Consider the following 18,679-nt stretch of genomic DNA (forward strand, 5'->3'; position numbering starts at 1 on the left):
GGAAAGCAAAGAGGACTAATTGCAAGCGCTATTTAAAAAAAAATGGAATAAAGATGAATTATGCTGCTAATGCTCAGATGCAAGAACATGGTTTGCTTAATTTAATAATACCGTGCAAATTGTGTAAAACTGAGTTAGTAGCAATTATATGTTGTTGTTAATTACTCGGAGTTGGGTTCTTCTCTTTGTGCTCATACTGAATCGCACCTGGCTTCTGGATGCCACCGAAGTCCGAGGGATTTACAACGTAAAGGCGCATGTGCGATATAAGGGCTTGAACAGGGAGAAACAAAGAAGGTGCACGGGGTGAGGCCCTTTCCAGAGCAGCTGGGACAGCACACATGTCCTCCGTCCTGTCCTCACACTAATTAAATCTCCTCAGAGGAATTAATGGGAGTTCTGCACGCATGCACTGGAGCTGTTAGGACAGGCCTTGCCGGCTGTCTTCAGCAGCCCGAGCGCGGCTGCTTTGGTGACTCACGCGCCTGACTCACAGACACCTGATGAAATACATGGACTCTCAGTCAAATTTATCACAGCTAAATATTAAAACAAGCTCTTTCATTTCAAACCCCAGTACTTCCCGGGGTTTTCTCAGCAGCTGTACTCAGAACAATGCTGTGCTGTACGCTTGGGAAGGGGCAGTGATGTAACCGTCGCTAAATTACAACTGAAAGATTTGCTTATTTCCATGTATATATATATATTTTTAGAAATTTCCCCAAGGTAAAAGAAAATAATTCATGACAAGCAGCAGCTTGGAAGGTCATCTGGATTATTAGTTCTGTACCGCAGCTCACCTCCAACACAAAAGCAAAGCCTTTATGTACTGATTTTAATAATGCTAAAAGAGTTCAAAGCCTTAGCAATACTCCCAAGTAATTATTAGGTAAGCTTTTTCATGCACGGCATCATTTCATGTACTTTAACAAAAATATCTTTTACTGTGTATTTTAGAAGGAATAATAGCGTTGGTTTGTGAGGTTTTTTTGCTGAACAGGCCTGGTTGTTCGGCTCCGTACCGACCCTGGGCCATCCCACCGTGCTTCCGTGGGCAGCGGTGCCCGCCCGGGCAGCGCAGACCTGGGCAGGCTCCCCCGGCCCTGCCCGCTCCTCTCTGCAGCGGGAGGGGAAGGGTGCTCGCCGCTCTGCAGCATCGCCGTCACGCTGCGCCGCACCCGCGGGGCCGCGCGGAGCTGCGTCGGCACAGGACAATTCCCACCAGCTTTCTTGAAGCCGCTACGCTTCGAGAGTGCCGAGAAACCTGGCTAATTGCCACGTGTGCCGAGCCGGGGCCGCGCTCGTGAGGATGGCCCATCTCCCATTCAGCCGCAAAGACACAGGAGTCTGGAGGGAGATCGTTTCACTAAATGAGGTGACTGGTCCGGGGTCCAACAACTCCTTAGTCTTCCAAAAATTTCCTCTATGTCATCTTTAAACTGTCTGAGCTGTTTCTACACTCATGAACCATTGTGAAGTGGTCTTGAAATTTCAGCTGCTCCAAAAAGAGGCAGAATTTATGAAGTACAAGGGGGTTTTGGGTTGCCATGGTAATAATTTCAAACCAGAGAAGCCAGATTTTGCTATCCTTGCCGTCTTGTCGGGAGAGTTTTCTACGTGTAAGGATGACAGGGTGAACCTGCTCTACAGCAAAAGGTGTGCTCTGCTTGCAATTGTTTTCTGGGGCCCACATACATCTAAAGAGCATGGTATTTGCATCGACATTAATGGGTTTACTCTAATCTCTGTGCGTGGCAATTTATGCGCATAATACTCCTTTCACATGGACGTGCCATTATTACACCTTGATTAATACAAACATTATTCAGGAAAAAGTTACAAACTGTGCACTAGCATGGAAGGGGTAGCTGCAAGCGTGCTCTGCCATGAACTGGAAGACCCCGAATTTAATCATGGTCCACTCCTAGCAGAGCTGCGCCAAGTCAGCTACGTCTGAATGCGCTCATTAAATCCACAACGCCTTTCCTTGGGGGACTGTAAAATACTTGAAAAGCTAGGTGGTTTACTGCCCTCACAGTGTGTCACGGCAACAGAGGCACAGCAAGACAGCCCTGTGATCCTCCCCAAACCCGTGGTCCGCAGCAGAACCCATGGTCCTGACTGTGAGACGCCGCTGCCAGCATTAAACAAAACACCTCGTCATGATATTCATCTTAGACTTCAGCTCTGTTTTTCTCACCAAATGACGTTATTACAGATAGAATTCTGCTACAGCTGAAATTTCCTATCAACGCTTACGATACTGATAGAAAGGATAATTGAAGAAAATCTGCATCTTTTGGAAAGCAGATTTATTTGTGGGGATGCTCATGATGGTGAGTAAGTGGTATTCAAAAGGACAGAAAAAGCCATGCTCACAGATTATGCTGAGACTCCTTCACTAACCTAATTCCTCCCTCATCTTCACTATTAATTAAAAATCAGCTGCATGTAAACTGTACATGATCTGGTTACACGGGGCTGTGGGCAGGAGCTGCCGAGTCCTAATTCCAGTTTCTAGCACCGATTCCTTCGGTGGCTTTGGACGAGCACTTGGCAAGAGCTGTCCCTTGGCAAGCCATGTGTGGGGTACTTAGAAGAGGACAGTTTCCAAGACTCACGTTGTTCTACCAATAGCAAAGTAGAAACTTTTTCAGGCAAAGTCTTTCTAACCCGTGCAGTTTCTTATGCTGCCTGGAAATCCTGCAACCCATCATTAGTTAGAGATGGTTTTTAATTCAACAATGTCACCCTTTGTCATGAGGTCTATTAACCACGTGGGCTACTATTTTCAAAAGTGCTTTAGGCTGCAAATAAGCAGCTAGCTTTTCAGAAGTGTTGGCTGTCAGCACCACCTGTGGAGCCTCGAGGGAAGCTTGGCATTTCTAGAAATTTAGCGGTTTACTTAGAGTCTGTAAAGTCGTATTTAGATACCCAAGCTTTAGTCTTCTCTTTTGGAAAATGGTCCTTGTTAGAGCTGTATTTTCTCCTGAGGAACACCTACACATGAGCTACTTGAATGTCACATTCAGTTATTTGGCAGTACGCTGTGGAAAATTACTGGCCTTGTACTGTTGAGCCAAATGCAGACCTGTTGGTATTTTTAAGGGAACTGGTATTCTTTTCTCTGTTTAAAACATTCCTATTACTCATAATGAGTCAAATCCTGGCCCCATTTGGAGAGCGGTGCACAAACGGGTGCAAAGAAGCTTCTGTGGGAGCACTTCCCAAGCCCACTGTGCACCTGCCTCTTCCCAAGGGAACCAGCGTCCACTCCCAGCCCCGGCACCACCGCTGCAATTACTACCCATGTCGCCCCGGCCTGACCCATGTGCATCTCCATGTCTTCTGTTTTCACTCCTCTCAGTCCCTCACCTCCTGTCTCACAGATGCTCATGTCACTGCTCGGGAAGTGCTGTACGTGGTGAGAAAAAGAACAAAACACCTCCTCTGTCATAGAGGAGAAATGATGCAGGGCGCAGCGTGCCTCTCCTCTGGCATGAAATCTTTCCCAGCCACCTCCACTGCTGCAGGCGGCGGTTCAGCCAGCCTCAGGGTCTCGCTACCGTCACAAGAACGGTTTGCTGTTGTCCCTGCACAGGCCTTCGGTGTCTGCCTCCCCTGGGTCAGGAAGGAAACCTCTGCGGTTTGCCCACTGGTGCGTGAAAGCCGGCTGGGCTCCACGGCCACCAGCAGCGGGGCTGCGCACGGCGGCGCTGCCTGGGAAAGCATGGCCAAGCTCAGCCATCGCGCAGAACGACGCTCCTGGGCGGGTGAGGGTGTGCCACGGGGCGACGACGGCAGCGCCGCGTTGATCGCAGAGGGACGGGCAATAGCTGATGAAGTCTGAACGCTCTGGGAACAAAGTTCATGTTTCAGACGGGGTTTGACAAACGAGGCCCGGCAGCATGGCTTCACGCAGCCTGAGCTGCTGGTGTCGCGGGACTCGCCTTCCTCGCTGCCTACCGAGCCGTCGTATCCCTGTCTTGAGGGGACACTGAGGTCACAGGGGAGCCCCGGCTCGCGGGACTGAAGTCAGGAAGGTGTGCGGAAGATCAGGTCACTACTATTTGCGGATTTCTGGTGCAGTCTGTCTGCTCGGAATTGTTGAGGCTTGTTTAAACTGTAGGATTTCATGTCCTTAATTCATCACGTGATAATTTAAGTGCTCTGTTCATAGTAATTAGGTGTGACTATTCTAGAAATCTCTTCATCATCCTCCCCAGGACACAGCCTGCGCCTCTCCAGGAGCCTCCGGTGCTGTTCACGAGGTGCAGCGGGCACAGCGGCCGCCGTCCGGCCCACACCAACCAGCGCAGGGCTCGGGGTGTCACGGCAGCCCCAGCGAACCCTCGAGCGGCGCAAGCGCTGCCCACAGCACAGCCCGGTTCCTGCTCTCCCCGCGGGCTTCGTGTCCTGCGGGGCCTCCGCAGCGGCGGAGCCCAGGCGCTCGGAGGCGGCCCGGAGCCACTCCGTCACCCGGGGGGAACCCACGGGCCCCCGCTCCGGGCGGCACCGCGGGGCGCTCCCCGCTGGCGGCGGGACGGGGCGGGGCAGGGCGTCACGTCTAGCGCGCGGGAACGGGCCGACACGGCCCACGGGCGCCGGAGGGGCACGGCGTGGCGCCGCCAGGGGGCGCGGCGCGGCGCGGAGAGCGGAAGTGACGCGTGCGGCCGGGCGTGACGGCTGCCGGCGGCCATTGGCGGGGCGGGGCGCTGCCGCCGCCGCCGCCGCCGCCGCCGCCGCCGCCCCCGCCGCGCCGTCCCCTTTGTCAGCGCTCCGCAGCCGTTCGCTCGGCGCCGCCGCGGGCGTGCGGGCGGGCCGCGGGCAGGGCGAGCGCCGGGCCCAGAGCGCGGCGGCCGCGCCGCCCCCCGCCGCCCATGGCCAGCCCGCCGCGGCCCTAGCGCGACCGCCGCCGCCGCGATGAGGAGGTGGGTGCAGCGCCGGGGCGGGGGCCGCGGCGGGCCGGGCCGGTGGCGCGGGGACTGCGGGAGGAGGCGCCCGGGCGGGCGGCCGAGGGGGGAGCGGGGCCGCGGCGCGGCGGCCGTGAGGGGCTGTGCCCGCCCCTTCCCCGGCGGGCCCCGGGGCTGCGAGGCGCGGGGCGGGGGCCGTGCAGGGCCCGGGCGGGGGCGGGTGAGCGACCTTCCCCGCGGGGGGAGCGGCGGAGGGGGCCGCGCCGCCGGCAGCGCCCACGGGGAGCCGCGGCTTAGCTGTGGGAGGGGACACAAAGGGTCTCGGCGCCCCGCGACCCTCGCGGGACACGCGCGCCGCGGCGGACGGCGTTGCTCCGCTCTCCGGGAGGCCGGGCTGCCGCGCCTGCAGACACGGGCAGCCGTTGGGGCCGCCCTGCTTTGTTTTTGGGTTTTTTTTTTGTTTGTTTTTTTTTTTGTTTGTTTTTTGATTTTAAAAAATACTTTGCGTGAACCTCTCCGGATCGGAGGCGCGGAGTCGCGCCGGGCCGGGGCGAGCTCGGTGCGTGGCTGTGCGGGCGCCACTCGTGTCAGTGTGCTGCAGGCTCCCGCTTCGGTAGGAAAAGCTAAGAAAAGTTACAGGCCGAACTCGCTTGTAGCTGTTAATCTGTTCTTCCACTGCCAAATACGACGGCGTTTTGCAGGGTGAGTCAGTAGGGGTCTGAATGCTTGTTTTCAGCCACGCAGCTTTGGGTTTCAGCAGGAGACAAAGGCGGCGGCAGGACTGTGGCCTGAGCTCCTGTCAGGGCTTCTGCTGGCGGTGGAGGACGGGTCGCGAGAAGCGGGCGGTCGTTCCAGCCTGCTCGGGTCGGCAGGTTCCCTCCAGGCTATGAACCCGCGGGCTGGCCTGTGAAATCTGGGGCATGGCCACTGTACGGGAAGCTGCCTGGGCCATCTTTCCAACTCTGTTAGTCTATAAAAATGTGTTAAAGTAATTTGTTTGCAGCAGTATCTTTACGGTAAACTGGGACTAAACCGCTTTATTTTCCTCAAAATGAGAGGAAAAACTAATCTTCAGGAGGTTTTTGAAAGAGTAGGGGTTTCTGTAGGTGTGACAGAGGGACTAATTAATCAAAACAGTGTTATTACCGGTGGCATCATGAGGAGGAAACCTTCAGATTCTGGACTGAGCTGCAGAACTGGAATTTCTCTGTAAAAACACCTTTTAGAAATGATGCGTTGAGCTTCCAGAAGAGAACAGGTTCTTTTCCCAAATCTCATGTGTTTTTATGGTATGCATTGAAGCCTTTCATTTAAGAAAACTCCTATGGTTGTAAGTTTGCTGTGGGCAGTGACAGGTCTATTTTTAGATCTTCAGTGTTCTTTTGTTTCCTGTGATCCTTGTACTTCATCTTCAGAGAAACGGTAGTGACCTGGAATGCAGCAGATACTCTGTAAATACTCTCCCAAGTTCTGTCCTTGAAGGTCTAGTACTGTTTGAAGAGTACTGGGTTGCCTTGAAATTGAAATCAGTGAAAGCTCAAATCCTGGGTGTGGAAAGCTCTCCAGTGCATGCCTGGTTCCTCTGGTGACCATAACTTTTTGGAGGAGGTGTTACAGATCTATTTTTGGGGAACAAAAAGTTAAAAAGTTCCTGTATGCACTGAGCTCTCTGCAGGAGGTGTTAAGTGTGTGAAATGTTTTGAGAGGTTTGCCTTCCATCTCAGTATTTTGTTTGCTGGGATACTACCTGCATTCCTCTGCCCCGTTTGGGGGGCGGGGGTGCTGCTCCTTGCGTGATGGCACAGGACTTGGGAGTAGTTACTGATTGTAAATCTCTGCTTATTTGTTGCCTTATGCTGTAATGACAGGTGTGTTCATTTTGTCTGCTTCTGTCTCCATTTCAGGACAAACTCTAAGGTCTGTTGCTGTGACTTAGATCCCCCCTCAGCCATATTAGTTTGTAAATAATCAGCTCTTACAGGCCTAAATCCTAGTTAGGCCAAAACTATAGGAGGTGAGGCTGTTACTGAAATGAAACAGCCTGAGGGAGGAAAGCTGTGTTATATATTTTTAGCTTTAAGTCTTATAACACATTTCAAAGCTGCAAGCTGAGAAAGGGAAATCCTACTGACCTGGTACTGATGATGTTTCCAGAGATGTCATCGACAGTCTCTGCATAAGTTCCCCTGCACAGTAACTGTTGCTAACTCGTTTTCTCATTGCTTATTTTTATATGTGCATTAGGGAACTGGAAATATTTCCGTTGCGTAGCTGCTGAGGTTGTTACTCTATACTCTCTGTAGAGAATACTACGGCTGCATTAGGTACTTGCAAAAGTATTTGTGAAGACCAGAATGGTACCTGCAGGAGTTCAGCTTCACCCTCCGTGGACTTAACTCATAAAGTGACTGTGGCTGTTGTATGTTCTTGAAGCTTGCCTTAGTAGCTGGATATTTGATATTCTGATGGTTGTTTACACTCTTTGATATTAACATACATGTAGTTGGTTGCATCTTTTTCTGCTGAGGTGACTTGCTAAAGCTCATCTCTAACACCATTTAGAAAGATTCTTCCACAGGAGAACGTGAATGCGTTGAGGCGCTGAGGTGAAAGGGAAGGGTTAAATATAGCTGTTTCCTGCAAAACTTATCAATTTTTGAGGCTAGCTCTCCAAATAAAATTTAAAACAGGAGAAGAAACCCTCTCTGTAGGCTCAGGAAGATATAATCATCACATATGACGCTGTAGTTGTGTGCACCCTGACTGCAGTCAGAAAGTCCCAGTGCAGGTGTAAGGGAAAATGAAGAGATTGTTGGCCAGGGCTGGGAGAGATGGGGCGGCATGTGGTGGTGTAGCTTGACATGGTATCATTTGCCTGTCCTCAGTCTGTGTCCGGCAGGGAAGGAATGGAGACTTGAATCACCTTGCCAAAACTGCCAGGCACAGCAACAAGCAGAGGCATCAAATAGCTTATTTGGGAGGGATGCAAATGAGTCTGGGAGAGGGATAAAAATCATTTAGAGAAACATCTTCTCTCTCTCAACCCCTGCTCTGTACTTGCACTGCTCTCTCAAGTTGCATGCTTCTTGAGAAGGGAGAAAGCAGTGGGCTTTTTAGCAGTGAAGAAGCTCTTGGGGGTAGGAAGAGAACATAGGCGGGGGAAAGAACACCAGTGAAGTGTTGTGGGTGGGTTGTGTTTGTGGGTTTTTTTGTTGTTGTTTTTTAGGGTTTTTTTTTGGCCAGCTGGTACTCTGAAGTCATGCTTAGATTTAATGAAAGCCTGATGCTAAAATAGGATCTAGGGACAGCCGTTGTAAAATAATTAGGCGCCCTTTTAGCACCCTTGCCCTGCCAAAAAAAAAAAAACCCAACCAAAACCAACCCTGCCTGAATTCACTTGCATTCTTAGGTAGTTGGACTCTAAGATAGGCATCTCGATATCTGCTCTTGTATCTTTTCTTTCTTCTAGTGTCTAGGAACAGGTTAAAAACTGGCCCACTCACCTGTGCAGTTATACAGAGCTACAGAAGATTACAGTGGTGGTGTTGAATGCAATAATTGCTCTCTTCCAACCTCTCTCTGTATGAGAATTCATGGAGGTCCATTGGGGTGGATTGCAGTTTAGCTTTGATGAGGGTATGCGTGTGTATTGGGAGATAGTTTATTTGCTTTGAGACCTGAGGGTAGTCAAGACCGAGACAGTTTGAGAGCATGTTTGTTACAAAGGTATCTGACGCTCTCTAAAAAATGCACCTTTTAAATCCTGCTCTAGACAAGTTCAGCAACTATGCATTAAGGATGTAAGTCATTTACATCATCTACATATCTGTGAAATAAGGAGTGATAGTATTAGTGGTGTTGGAAAGCTGAATTCACATGAGTTTACAAAGTGTTTTGGGATCATGAATTTAGAAGATGCTATTGACTATGACATGCATGGAATTCCATGGAAATGCTTTCGAGAAATCTCTCTTTTTCTTTGCTATGTTTGCAGCCAAAACAGTTTTAGAGTAAAGCTTTCAAAAGCATAACAGTGTAGTCAAGTAGCAATAAGTAGTTGTAATGCAGTGGTTTTCATTGTATATTGGACCATAAGCATGCACATAACCCGGTTTCAGCTGATGGGTAATCCCTTCCTTAAAATGTGGCCTTTAACAATTACGTGTATATAGCTCAGTGTTCAGAGGTTCCTATTTCAGTGTGATTTGCACTTGTAAGTCTTCCTGGTATTCAGCACACGCTCTCAAAATTTTACTGTTATAACAAGATCTACTGTGAACTAACAATGATTCTAAAGTAGTACTGAGTCTAGCCTCTGATGTTAATTCTGTGGGATGCTAACCCTTTTCTAGAAGGAACATCAAGAATGTGCCGATATTCCTAGTGAAATCAGTACATCACTACTTTATATGAAAGAAAGCAGTAATGTATTTTGGAACTGTGATAGTGTTCTTTGCTAGCAGTTCAGATGCTGACTTTCCCCTGGAAGGCCAGAACTGACGTTATGATTCATCTGCTGGTGAATAGTCAACATCAGGTGCTGCATCATGGTCTTCGCCAGTTATTACATGATCCCATCTTTAGACAGGATTCTTTTGATCTGCTCTTTCATTTCATGGTGAATTCATCCTGGTTGTCAGTGCTCCACCTTGTTTGCTGAACCAGTACTGGCCTTGAATATTGCTCTGTGGCACAGTGGCTATGCCTGGCAGGCCGGGCAGTGTGCTGGATCCCAGGGCCTGTTGGATGGAGGATTCTGCCCAGTTCTGGTTAGAACACATTTTGTGTTCTTTGTGCCTGCAAATTAGTGTGCCACCAGCATTTAAACACCTCTAAAGCCCCCAAGATCAATGTCCCTCGTTTCAAGAGATCGCGCTCTGTTCTGTTTAAGTACGAAGGCAGCTTAAGTCTCTAAGCAATTGGGATAACTCATTGTCCTTTGGATCAGCAGTCTCTTCATGTTCATGTGGGGCTGGCTCAGTCTGGTTCTGCAAAGCTTTGTGAGATGGTGTAAATGCAGTGTGTTTAAATAAACTGATTCTGAGGGGAGAAATGTTTGAAAGGAAATAGTGTAGAGCTCTTAAAGTCATGATTGAAATGCAAGTAAATGAGAAGTAATAATTTTACTTTTTTCATGGTGTAAGAAATAGGGAATACCATTGGATATTCTCATAGGCCTGTGGGTGGACCATTAAACCCAGTGGTCCAGATGCAGTTCTGGGCTTGGGAATTGACCTCTGGGAAGTGTGGGGTCAGGGGCCAGAGGACGATGAAGGAATGACCTTTGCATACTACGCCCTTATGCTTCTTCCTAAGCATCTGCTAGTAGCTAGCCTTGTCTGGAGTCACCAGGTTATTGTTGAGTTATGTGTACATTTTGTTGTTGTTCTGTTTCTCCTGCTGACCTGGAAGGGCAACTGGATGGCTGCTCATCCCCAGAAGTCAATTTTGCCGTGCACCTTCCCCTTTTGAAATGCTCTTGGCAGTGTCAAGCCATGTTACTGTTGGCTACTTGGGTGCTTCTGAAAAGAAGCAGATGGAAGTGTCGGTAGCTTGTTGTAAGTTAACTCAGGTCTGCTTTAGGAAAAGGAAGACAGTGGCTTGATTAGGAGAAGCTTATTAAAACAGAAGACCTCCAGTTTGGTGATTGCCTAAGGCAGACTTCGGGCTCTTCATTTACCTTGTCTGAAATGAATAAAGATGGAGGTAGGAGGTGGTGGAGGGGAACACCAGTGGATATTATCTAGGCATTTTCACAGAGGAGGAGGTGATGCTGCAACTCTTAACCTGTCCTAAGTACCTGCAACAGTCCTCCTCAGCATTCTGAAGCCACAGATTGTCCTCAGTTGAATAGAAACTGGCAGGAGGACCTCTTCCACATCGTACAGAGCAGTTGTAACTCGTTGCGCTCACTGGAGGTCAGGCGTTTCTTCTGACTTCAAACCTTACCCCTCTGCTAATAAGCTGCAGAAGAGAGGCCAACAAACACCTCTTCTAATTGCAGGTCTGCTGTTTGTCTGGCAAGTATCCTGTAACAGTAGGAGCAGGTTGGCAGCTTTTTGACAGCTGCCTTTGGCTGGGCGGATAGCTTGGAGGCTAGAAGTGGCTTCCTTTTGAAGTCCTGCAAGCTGCTGAGCTCTGCTTTCATGAGTCAGTGTGCCTCAGCAGGCCTCTCCGACCTTCCTCTCTGAATGGCCTGGGGTTCCTGGCTGAGCAGTTTTAGGCCGTTGGTGCTGTGGTTGTGCAAGCCTTTTCGCTGGATACTAATGCCAGGGAAGTAAGTGGTCTTGCTTGTTCCTTTCCATGTGCTGTTCTTTTGCCCTTTCTGGCATCTCTGTGGCCATGTGGTGAACTGGATAAGGTGTTAATTTGGTTGAAACTTAGTCTGTGTTTGCCAGGTTAGTTCTAACCTGGATTAATTTCTAGTTTGCTTTTTCATGCTGGTGCTAAGGTGGGATCTCTGAGGGTATGAGTGGCAGGGCAGACATGGAGGACTGTGTGCTACCTCAACAACATGTTTGCGAAAACTGTTGCCTTGAGTGCATTGTGGGTGTGTTGAGTGTGGCCACGACCAAGGCTGTCTGCAGAGTGCCTTGGCCCAGTCTGTCGGTGCTGGAGCGGACCTGGTGTGATCCACTTCCCTGGAGGAGTTCCTGCAGGTTTCTTTGCTGCCTGCTTGCTCTTGGCCCCAGTTGTTACACCGGGGCGTGCTTAAACACACATTTTTTGAAAGTTCCGCATGCCATGGCTTTTGTGGCACAGCTCTAATGCCTGCCTGTCCTTCCTTCTTGTAAGGATTGTGACGAGCATGGCGGCCAGCCTGTCCTCTGTGAGATGCCGCACGTGATGGCAGATCTGCTTGTGTTACTCATCCCTTTAGGGGTGGATAATTTCCTACGATGTCAGTTAGTATTGAATTGGAGGTAGAAGAGACGAGATCTAAATCTCCCTAGGAACAAATGTAAAATTAAACAAAATGCGTGTTTGTATTAGTCAGCCTAAAACAGACTGTGCTATTTAGGGCTCTCCACTGCTATAAAGTTGGCTCTTGTGTTTGTGTGGGTGGACTGCAACAATTAAGTCATTTTAAGTCTGAATCTTAAAAGAGAAAATAAAATTAAAAGATAATGGTTCCATTTAGGAGAATAAATTAATTGTATCGTCTTACGTTAGAGAAAAGATAGATGGTACCTTGCAGGTTGTTTATTATTTGTAAAAATCATGTCCATGTTGCATGTTGAAACTCTTCTTGACTTCATAAGGAGTAATATTTCTGGGTTTTTATCTGTTAAATTACACTCTTTACTGATGCTTGAGTGTAACTGCCTGTTGAAGCTGCAGTTCTGTGTAGCAGCCTGCTAAAACATCCATTTTGATGGCATGGGCTGGACAAATCGCAGGCTGTAGGATGATTTGGCAATGGATTTTATGTGGCAGTCAATCTTGTATTATCATGATGTGTGCGACTCCTTATTTGCTATTGTCAGATTGGAAAGATATGTGACTTCTAGTGCACTAGTCTGCGTATTAAATTAGCTAATTCATATCTGCTTAGGAGTGGAATTGAAATAAGTTGTGCATTTTTAAAAAAGCTATTTCCAATTTGACTTTTAAATACTGGCTCGCCTCAAGTTAAATGATAATAAAAAGTATTTTAGATGTACTCTTGGCTCATGAAAAAAGTGCTGATGCTCATGAATTTAAAAAAACCAATGGTGGGGTGTGCTATTGGTGATTGTCATTTCGGTAGAAAAATAAAGTAAACATTTGGAAAACTTAGGCTGAAACTCTTTTTCCAGACATTGATTCTTATTGGGCATTGGTCTAAGTAATTTTTATTCCACTTGACCTGTATTTTTTGGACTGAACTGTAAAACCTGTGTACATTCGGAGTCTAAATGAAATGCTGATGGTAAAAAGATGCTTGCATGGCAATTTTCACTCTGCCCCCTTTTCATCTCAAGGGTAACTAGGCGTAAATGTGGTGTGGAACCATCTCTGCTTATCTTGAATCAGGAGCTGTTTTCACTGAAGAGGTAGCGTAGGGGCTTACTTTGATGTAGTTCTTTCTCTCTGTCTGGGCTGCAGTTTAGAAGCCCTTCCTGTCCCAAACACAAGGCTGTGTAAGAGCAGAGGTACACCTTTACCTTGTGGTTATGGTGAAGGTTAAATCGAGTATTGGCTACCCTCCAACATCTTTGTATAATTTGAACCCTTCTCTGTCTCGAAAGAAACCTGTGAGTTATTTCAAGTCACTGGGATAGAAGAAAAAGCTCCACCTAAAGATTGTGAAGAAACCTGGGATATGTTGCCCCGACCTGCAAATTCCTGCACCACGCATGTGCAGCAGTGGTAAAGGCGCAGCCTGGAGTACGGCTGGCGGCTTGCTGTTTTTCAGATGTTCCGTAACTTGGTCTGTCGTCCGTGTCTGTTCTCGTGGATCCTGCCCCTTGGCTGTTGTCGTTGGGACTATGCACTTACAAATTCTTGAACAAGTCCTTGGCTTTTCTTTTGCTATCTCTCTTAACCTCACATTAGTTGATTGTCAGTTAGGCCTTCACAAATGTGCCAGAAACGCCACGTAGACGCTTTTGTGTGTGCTTGTGGACCTGGCATATTTAAATCAGTCTTTAGTAGAGAATAATCTAAATGAGTAACATGTTCCAACTTGTCGAAACAATAGGGTGTTTTTTCTGTCCTTGTGTAGGCATTTTACACATTTGTAAGAGTCATGTCCATACCTCTGAAGAAAACTTGTGTATAATTGTTCTGCAAAACCTGTTCTAAAATCTGAAGCTATTTAGACCCTGCCTCCATACGTGTTCCCTAGGACACAAATAATATTTTGAAGAATGAGTGCATCAATATTACTGTTCCTAAATTATGGAAATAAAAACCTGAGCACCATTAAAATATGGTATTTCCACACCTTGTGCAAAAGTTGCATTTTTTTAAATGAGTGGAAAAGTCTTTGACTTCATCTTTTTAGTTGGGATTTGATCCTGGATATTGGTTAGACGTTCAAATAAAACATTTATTGGACTCCAGTGTACAAGAAAGTACAGGATTTTGAGGTAACTTTGTCTTGTTTCTCCATTAGGAAGGCCAAAATGGCATGTAGTTATGAGCCAGAAGACCAAACTAGCTTTTAGAAGCTGTCAGTTTTCTTATGCAGTTACTGGAGCCTCTGGTGAGAAATTGGTGTTTCTGAGTCTGCTGTGCAGTGTTATGCCTTCCTTAACAAAGGGTCTGCTAGGAGGAAAACTTGCTTTATTCCCAGTCTGGGGATTTGTAAAACTTTGATGTGTAGACCAATTATTACGTTGGTTTAGTTCCCAAAGTTGGATGCTCTTTATTCTAACAGAAGCCCCACTGCATGCAAACAAGAGTATTGAAGGCCCTGAAACGTTAGCATTTGAATAGTTTTGGCTTAGCTTTAAAATAAATATCTGCTGGATATAGAGTTCTGGGGAGTGGACTAAAGCAAATGGAAAAGGTGAATTAGCTGTAAGTTGTTCTGCAACGCTGGGTTAATAGAGACACGGCACGTCAACGCAGTGGCAGATAAAGACAAAAGGATATTGAGAGCTGGTTTCTGACCAGCCTCAAAACATAAGTGACGTAGATGCAGTTCAGAGGCTACTGTTTCTCTGCACAGTCCTCTGTTGCCACTCTTACTCTGCAGCATCAGTCCTTTTTTGGCCTAAGCAAATTTCCTGCAAGTGCCCACAAGGAATAGTGAGAAACATTCCTGGCTGTTTTCTGATGTAGGGAAGCCCTTAACCTGCAGCTTTTGAAAGGCTGTGGTGTTTGTCTTGTGGTATTGATGGTTCTTTTGAGACCTGGTTGAAGAAATCAACAGGTTCCCTCTTTGAAGAGAGAGTTTTCCAGTTTTTCCTGGCTGTGATGGAAAAATCTGGAAAGAGAAGCAAGCATGCTTCTTCAGGCATGTGTATGCCACAAGATGACCAAAAGCAAAACATATTGGCAACCCCTCCTTTTTCTGGGGAGGAAAGGTGCCTAACTCTAAGCTTTCAATTGCCTTTTGGTAGGAATGCTGGCGTTTGATAGCTCAGCGTGAGTGGAGAATGCTTCTCTTCTTGATGCTGCCTGGTTGAGAGTAGCACACAGTGCTTTCCTTAAAGAGTACTTTCTATGCCCTTTTGCTCCCGAAAGATTCATAACAGGATGGACTTCTTGGTAGGATTACGTGATTGTGGGGCTTCACACAGTTGGGGAAATTGGAGGACTTTTTGCTCTCCCAGGTTCTCCACAGGAGCCTCCTTCAAAAAGCTTTGGAGGAGACCTGAGGGAATATTAGGCAAGGAGGACCAGAGAATTTGGGTGTAAGTAACTGCCTGTAGAAGCGAGACCAGAACCAGCCTGAAGCTTGGAGAACCAAAGGGACCTGCTTTGTGTAGGGTCTTTAGCATAGAATTCAAGTGCCTGTGAACTGGAAGTGGCAAGACACAAGGTTTCCGGGGTGAAGAACTTGTGTGCTGGGAGTGAAGGTCTCCTCTTCTGTTGGGCCTCTTAAACGAGAGTTCTGGAGAGCTGAGATGGAGTTTGCCTCTTTTTACAGACACATGTAATTGGTGGGGGTAGAGGTGAAAGGGGGACACTCAGGCAGGCTTCATGGGACTCGTGTGTCACCATGGGAGGGGCTAATGGCAAAAGGCATGTGCCTGAGTATCACTAACAACATAGGTCACTGCTTATCAGCTGCTAACTGTTCAGCTCTGTGCATACACTTAGTGCTTTATGAACATGGGTAAAACAGTAGCTGAAAACATGTCACTGAGATTTCAGGTGGTGTGCCTTGTGCTTACCCTGCAGCTCCTGCACCTAGCTGATGCACTAGCCGGTATGCCCTGGTACCGTGGCACCAGGATAAGGCTCTTGGCAGCAACTCACAAGAAATGGAATTGGCATCGGAATGCGTCTTTGAGGCAGGAGTGTCTTACTTGAGCGGTTCCCAGTAGCACATGTAACATCTCACGGGGTGACGACTGTGGTTTTTGACAGCTCTTTGGTGGGAGGCGCGAGGGAGCTGCTGTGCTCCGTGTGAAGGCTTGGAGGCCTTGCCGGCTCCCTTGTGCCATCTGCACCGGCAATGACCCGCTGCAGGCTGAGCTTCAAGGTCCCTCAGAGGAGCGGGGCTGGGTGAGCATCTGCTACATTCTCGCATAGCAGTTAAGTGTGCATAGAAAAGGTTTCTTTCTAAAATGCTGACCAATGTGAAGAAAAAAAAAATACAACCTGAAACAAAACCACAAATGGAAGTGAACAACTAGCTGTAAAGTGAGATCTCTGAGGGTTTGGTGTGCCAGTGGTGTGAAAGGGTGCGAAATACACTTTTTTTCTCTCAAAATTCTGAAACGTTCTTCCAAAAATGTTAAGGCTTTTTTGAGATGATTGATCTTGTTTCAGTCCCACAGGTGTGTTTGGCTGTATATGAAGTGAGGGATTCTTCTGAAAATAAACATATTGCGATTGTAAAGGTTGGCAAACAAACGTAGTGTACTGAAAATGTGCCTGCGTATCCCTAGCGCTTGAAGGTGCTTGGAGAACAGTTCTTCCAGTTTCTCTGTAGCTCATCTTTTGGAGTTACAGGCTTCCTATACCAAGTGCATAAATAATGGTTCATTTTTTTAGTTTAATGTTTGTTTTAGCTTTATATTTAATGCCTGCTTGTCCTTTGTGCTGTGCTCCAGGTGGTTCCGCACAGAGTCGTGGAAGTGCCTTGGAGTGGCTTGTGCGCTCTGTTGGCACTGCTAAACATCCCATGAGGATGAAGAATGCCCCAGATTCACTTCGTAATTGCATATTAATGAAAAAATGAATGTTGGACAAGCAAAGATTATATTAATTTAACTCTCAATTTACATATCACAATGGTATGAAAAAGACATGTTAAATGTGTTACAGTTTTTACCCAGATTGTCTCAGGATTACAGCTGATACGCCATGATCTCTGGTTCTAACAACTGAAGGGAAGCCTGCGCTTTACATGTTGCCCTTGTTTTGGGCAACAGTTATTGGTCAGGAAGGCTACAGTAGCTACTGTGTCAAGAAGCAAACCAACACCAAAGGAAAGAAATCAGGCTTGTGTGGCTAACCATAAGTTCTAGCTTAGTGTTAAAGTGGGTTTTCTCACACAGTCAGAAAAAAGCACAGTGGGTTTTCTGACATAGTATTTGACCAGTTCCTTGAGACACTGAGGAAATACTTAAGTATCCAGATGTTAAAAGGAGATTCTGCTGATTTGCTCATCTTGAAAGGCCGCTTTTCTTACAAAACAAACAAAAAGCTCTGCTGCAAATAATTTAAAATGTTTAAATAAATGAACATAGCAAAGATTTTTCATGTAAAACATGAAAAAAAACAAAACAAAACCGACCCCAAACCACCCCAAACGTTTGATTTTACTCTGATTTGAGTTAAAAACTAGAAAGCTAAAACTTAGACCTCTGTGGAGGAATTTCAGGAAATGATGAGATTTTAATCCCGGAGCTGACCTGCTTCTCAAGCGATACTGAGGCTGAGCTCCTGAAGAACTAGGCTTCACCTTTGCTGTTGTGCTTTTGAAGTATAAAAGCTAAAATTGACAAAAAAATGAACTGTTTTGATTTTGTTTATATTTTTGTTTGCTTTTTTTTGTAACAGAGTACAGTAAATTCTAGATCAGGTTTATTAAATGCTCGCCCCAGCTGTGTAATGAAGATGACTTAAAGGTGATTAAGCACTCCCTCCTAATCTAGGACATTTCAGAGATTCCAAAAAAGTTCTTCAAGCCTTTCACTTCAAGACGGTGTGCAGGCTGATGGGGCTGGCTGCCAAGCATCCGCAGCCTGGTATGCGGGCGCTGGTCCTGCTGCCTGGCCGGCCGGGCGGCACCTCCGCCCGCGCTCCGCTGGGTGGATTCAGACCTGGGAAGTCACCTGGGACTTTGGAAAGCAGAAAAGCATGTTTTCATCTGATCTATGAACTGAGAAACAGGGCGATCTTATCCCACGCACAAACCCCCAGGTCACCCAGACAACAAGGTCAGCTGGCTGGTTTTGGTTAATTTAGTTCAGTAACTGCAGGTATGGTGTCCTTTGTCTGATAAATGGGCTTTAATAGCAAAATGTTTCAATAGTTTTTCTTGCATAATTAGCACAGTCAAGATATTGTAAGCCTTTTTTCCAATAAAAAACCTTCTGAAATATTTTACTTGTAAGAGAGTGAATAATCAAAATAAATGTATTGCTTTCTATTACGGTAAAACATGAACCTGCGTTCCTGTATATTAAAGTAGAGGCGTGGAGCTGCTTTGGTTAAGGCTTGGTTAGTGAAATGTGCCAAACGCAGTGTAAAGCAGACCTTCCTAAAGAGCTGTGACTTACAGCGCCCTTTCAAGTGAGCTGCCGTTTGTGCCCCCTCCTTCCCACGCTGTATGCTTCCCTCACAGCATGCTTGCTGTTTCTCTCTTGCTGTTAGTTACTCCATGCACTTTTTGCATTTCTTTTGCCTGAATTCTTGGCTGGTAAGCAAAGATTTTGCAGCAGTAGCTCTGGGGGCTGTCCCTCTCCAATAGCGCAAGCCAGCACAGCATGCTCTCAGTAATAGTCAAAAGTCATCATCTTCCCTCCCATCCCCTGTTATTCTTAGTTTTCCCTGGGAAATGGTCTTTAAAGTCCGTATTTAGTTAGTCTTAACAATATGTTCATTTGTGTTGGTCAATAATTAACCTTTCTTTAGAAAAGAACAAAAAAAAATGTGCC

The 18,679-nt window shown here is 47.0% G+C and overlaps 1 protein-coding gene across 2 annotated transcripts in view; it reads left to right on the forward strand.

Moving 5' to 3' along the window:
- Positions 1-4,720: 4,720 nt before the first annotated feature.
- ACVR1 (activin A receptor type 1) overlaps positions 4,721-18,679 on the forward strand; it is a 66,083-nt gene continuing 52,124 nt past the window's right edge. The window contains exon 1 of one of the 2 annotated variants that reach the window (XM_064450911.1): positions 4,721-4,931. In XM_064450911.1, the coding sequence (XP_064306981.1) occupies positions 4,924-4,931 (8 nt within the window). In that variant the 5' untranslated portion in view covers positions 4,721-4,923. Of the gene's footprint in view, positions 4,932-5,417; positions 5,616-18,679 lie in introns of those variants that run through there. The other variant, XM_064450910.1, reaches the window with a different exon arrangement.

Source organism: Phalacrocorax carbo, chromosome 5, assembly GCF_963921805.1.
Source record: "Phalacrocorax carbo chromosome 5, bPhaCar2.1, whole genome shotgun sequence".
Classification (NCBI taxonomy): domain Eukaryota; kingdom Metazoa; phylum Chordata; class Aves; order Suliformes; family Phalacrocoracidae; genus Phalacrocorax; species Phalacrocorax carbo.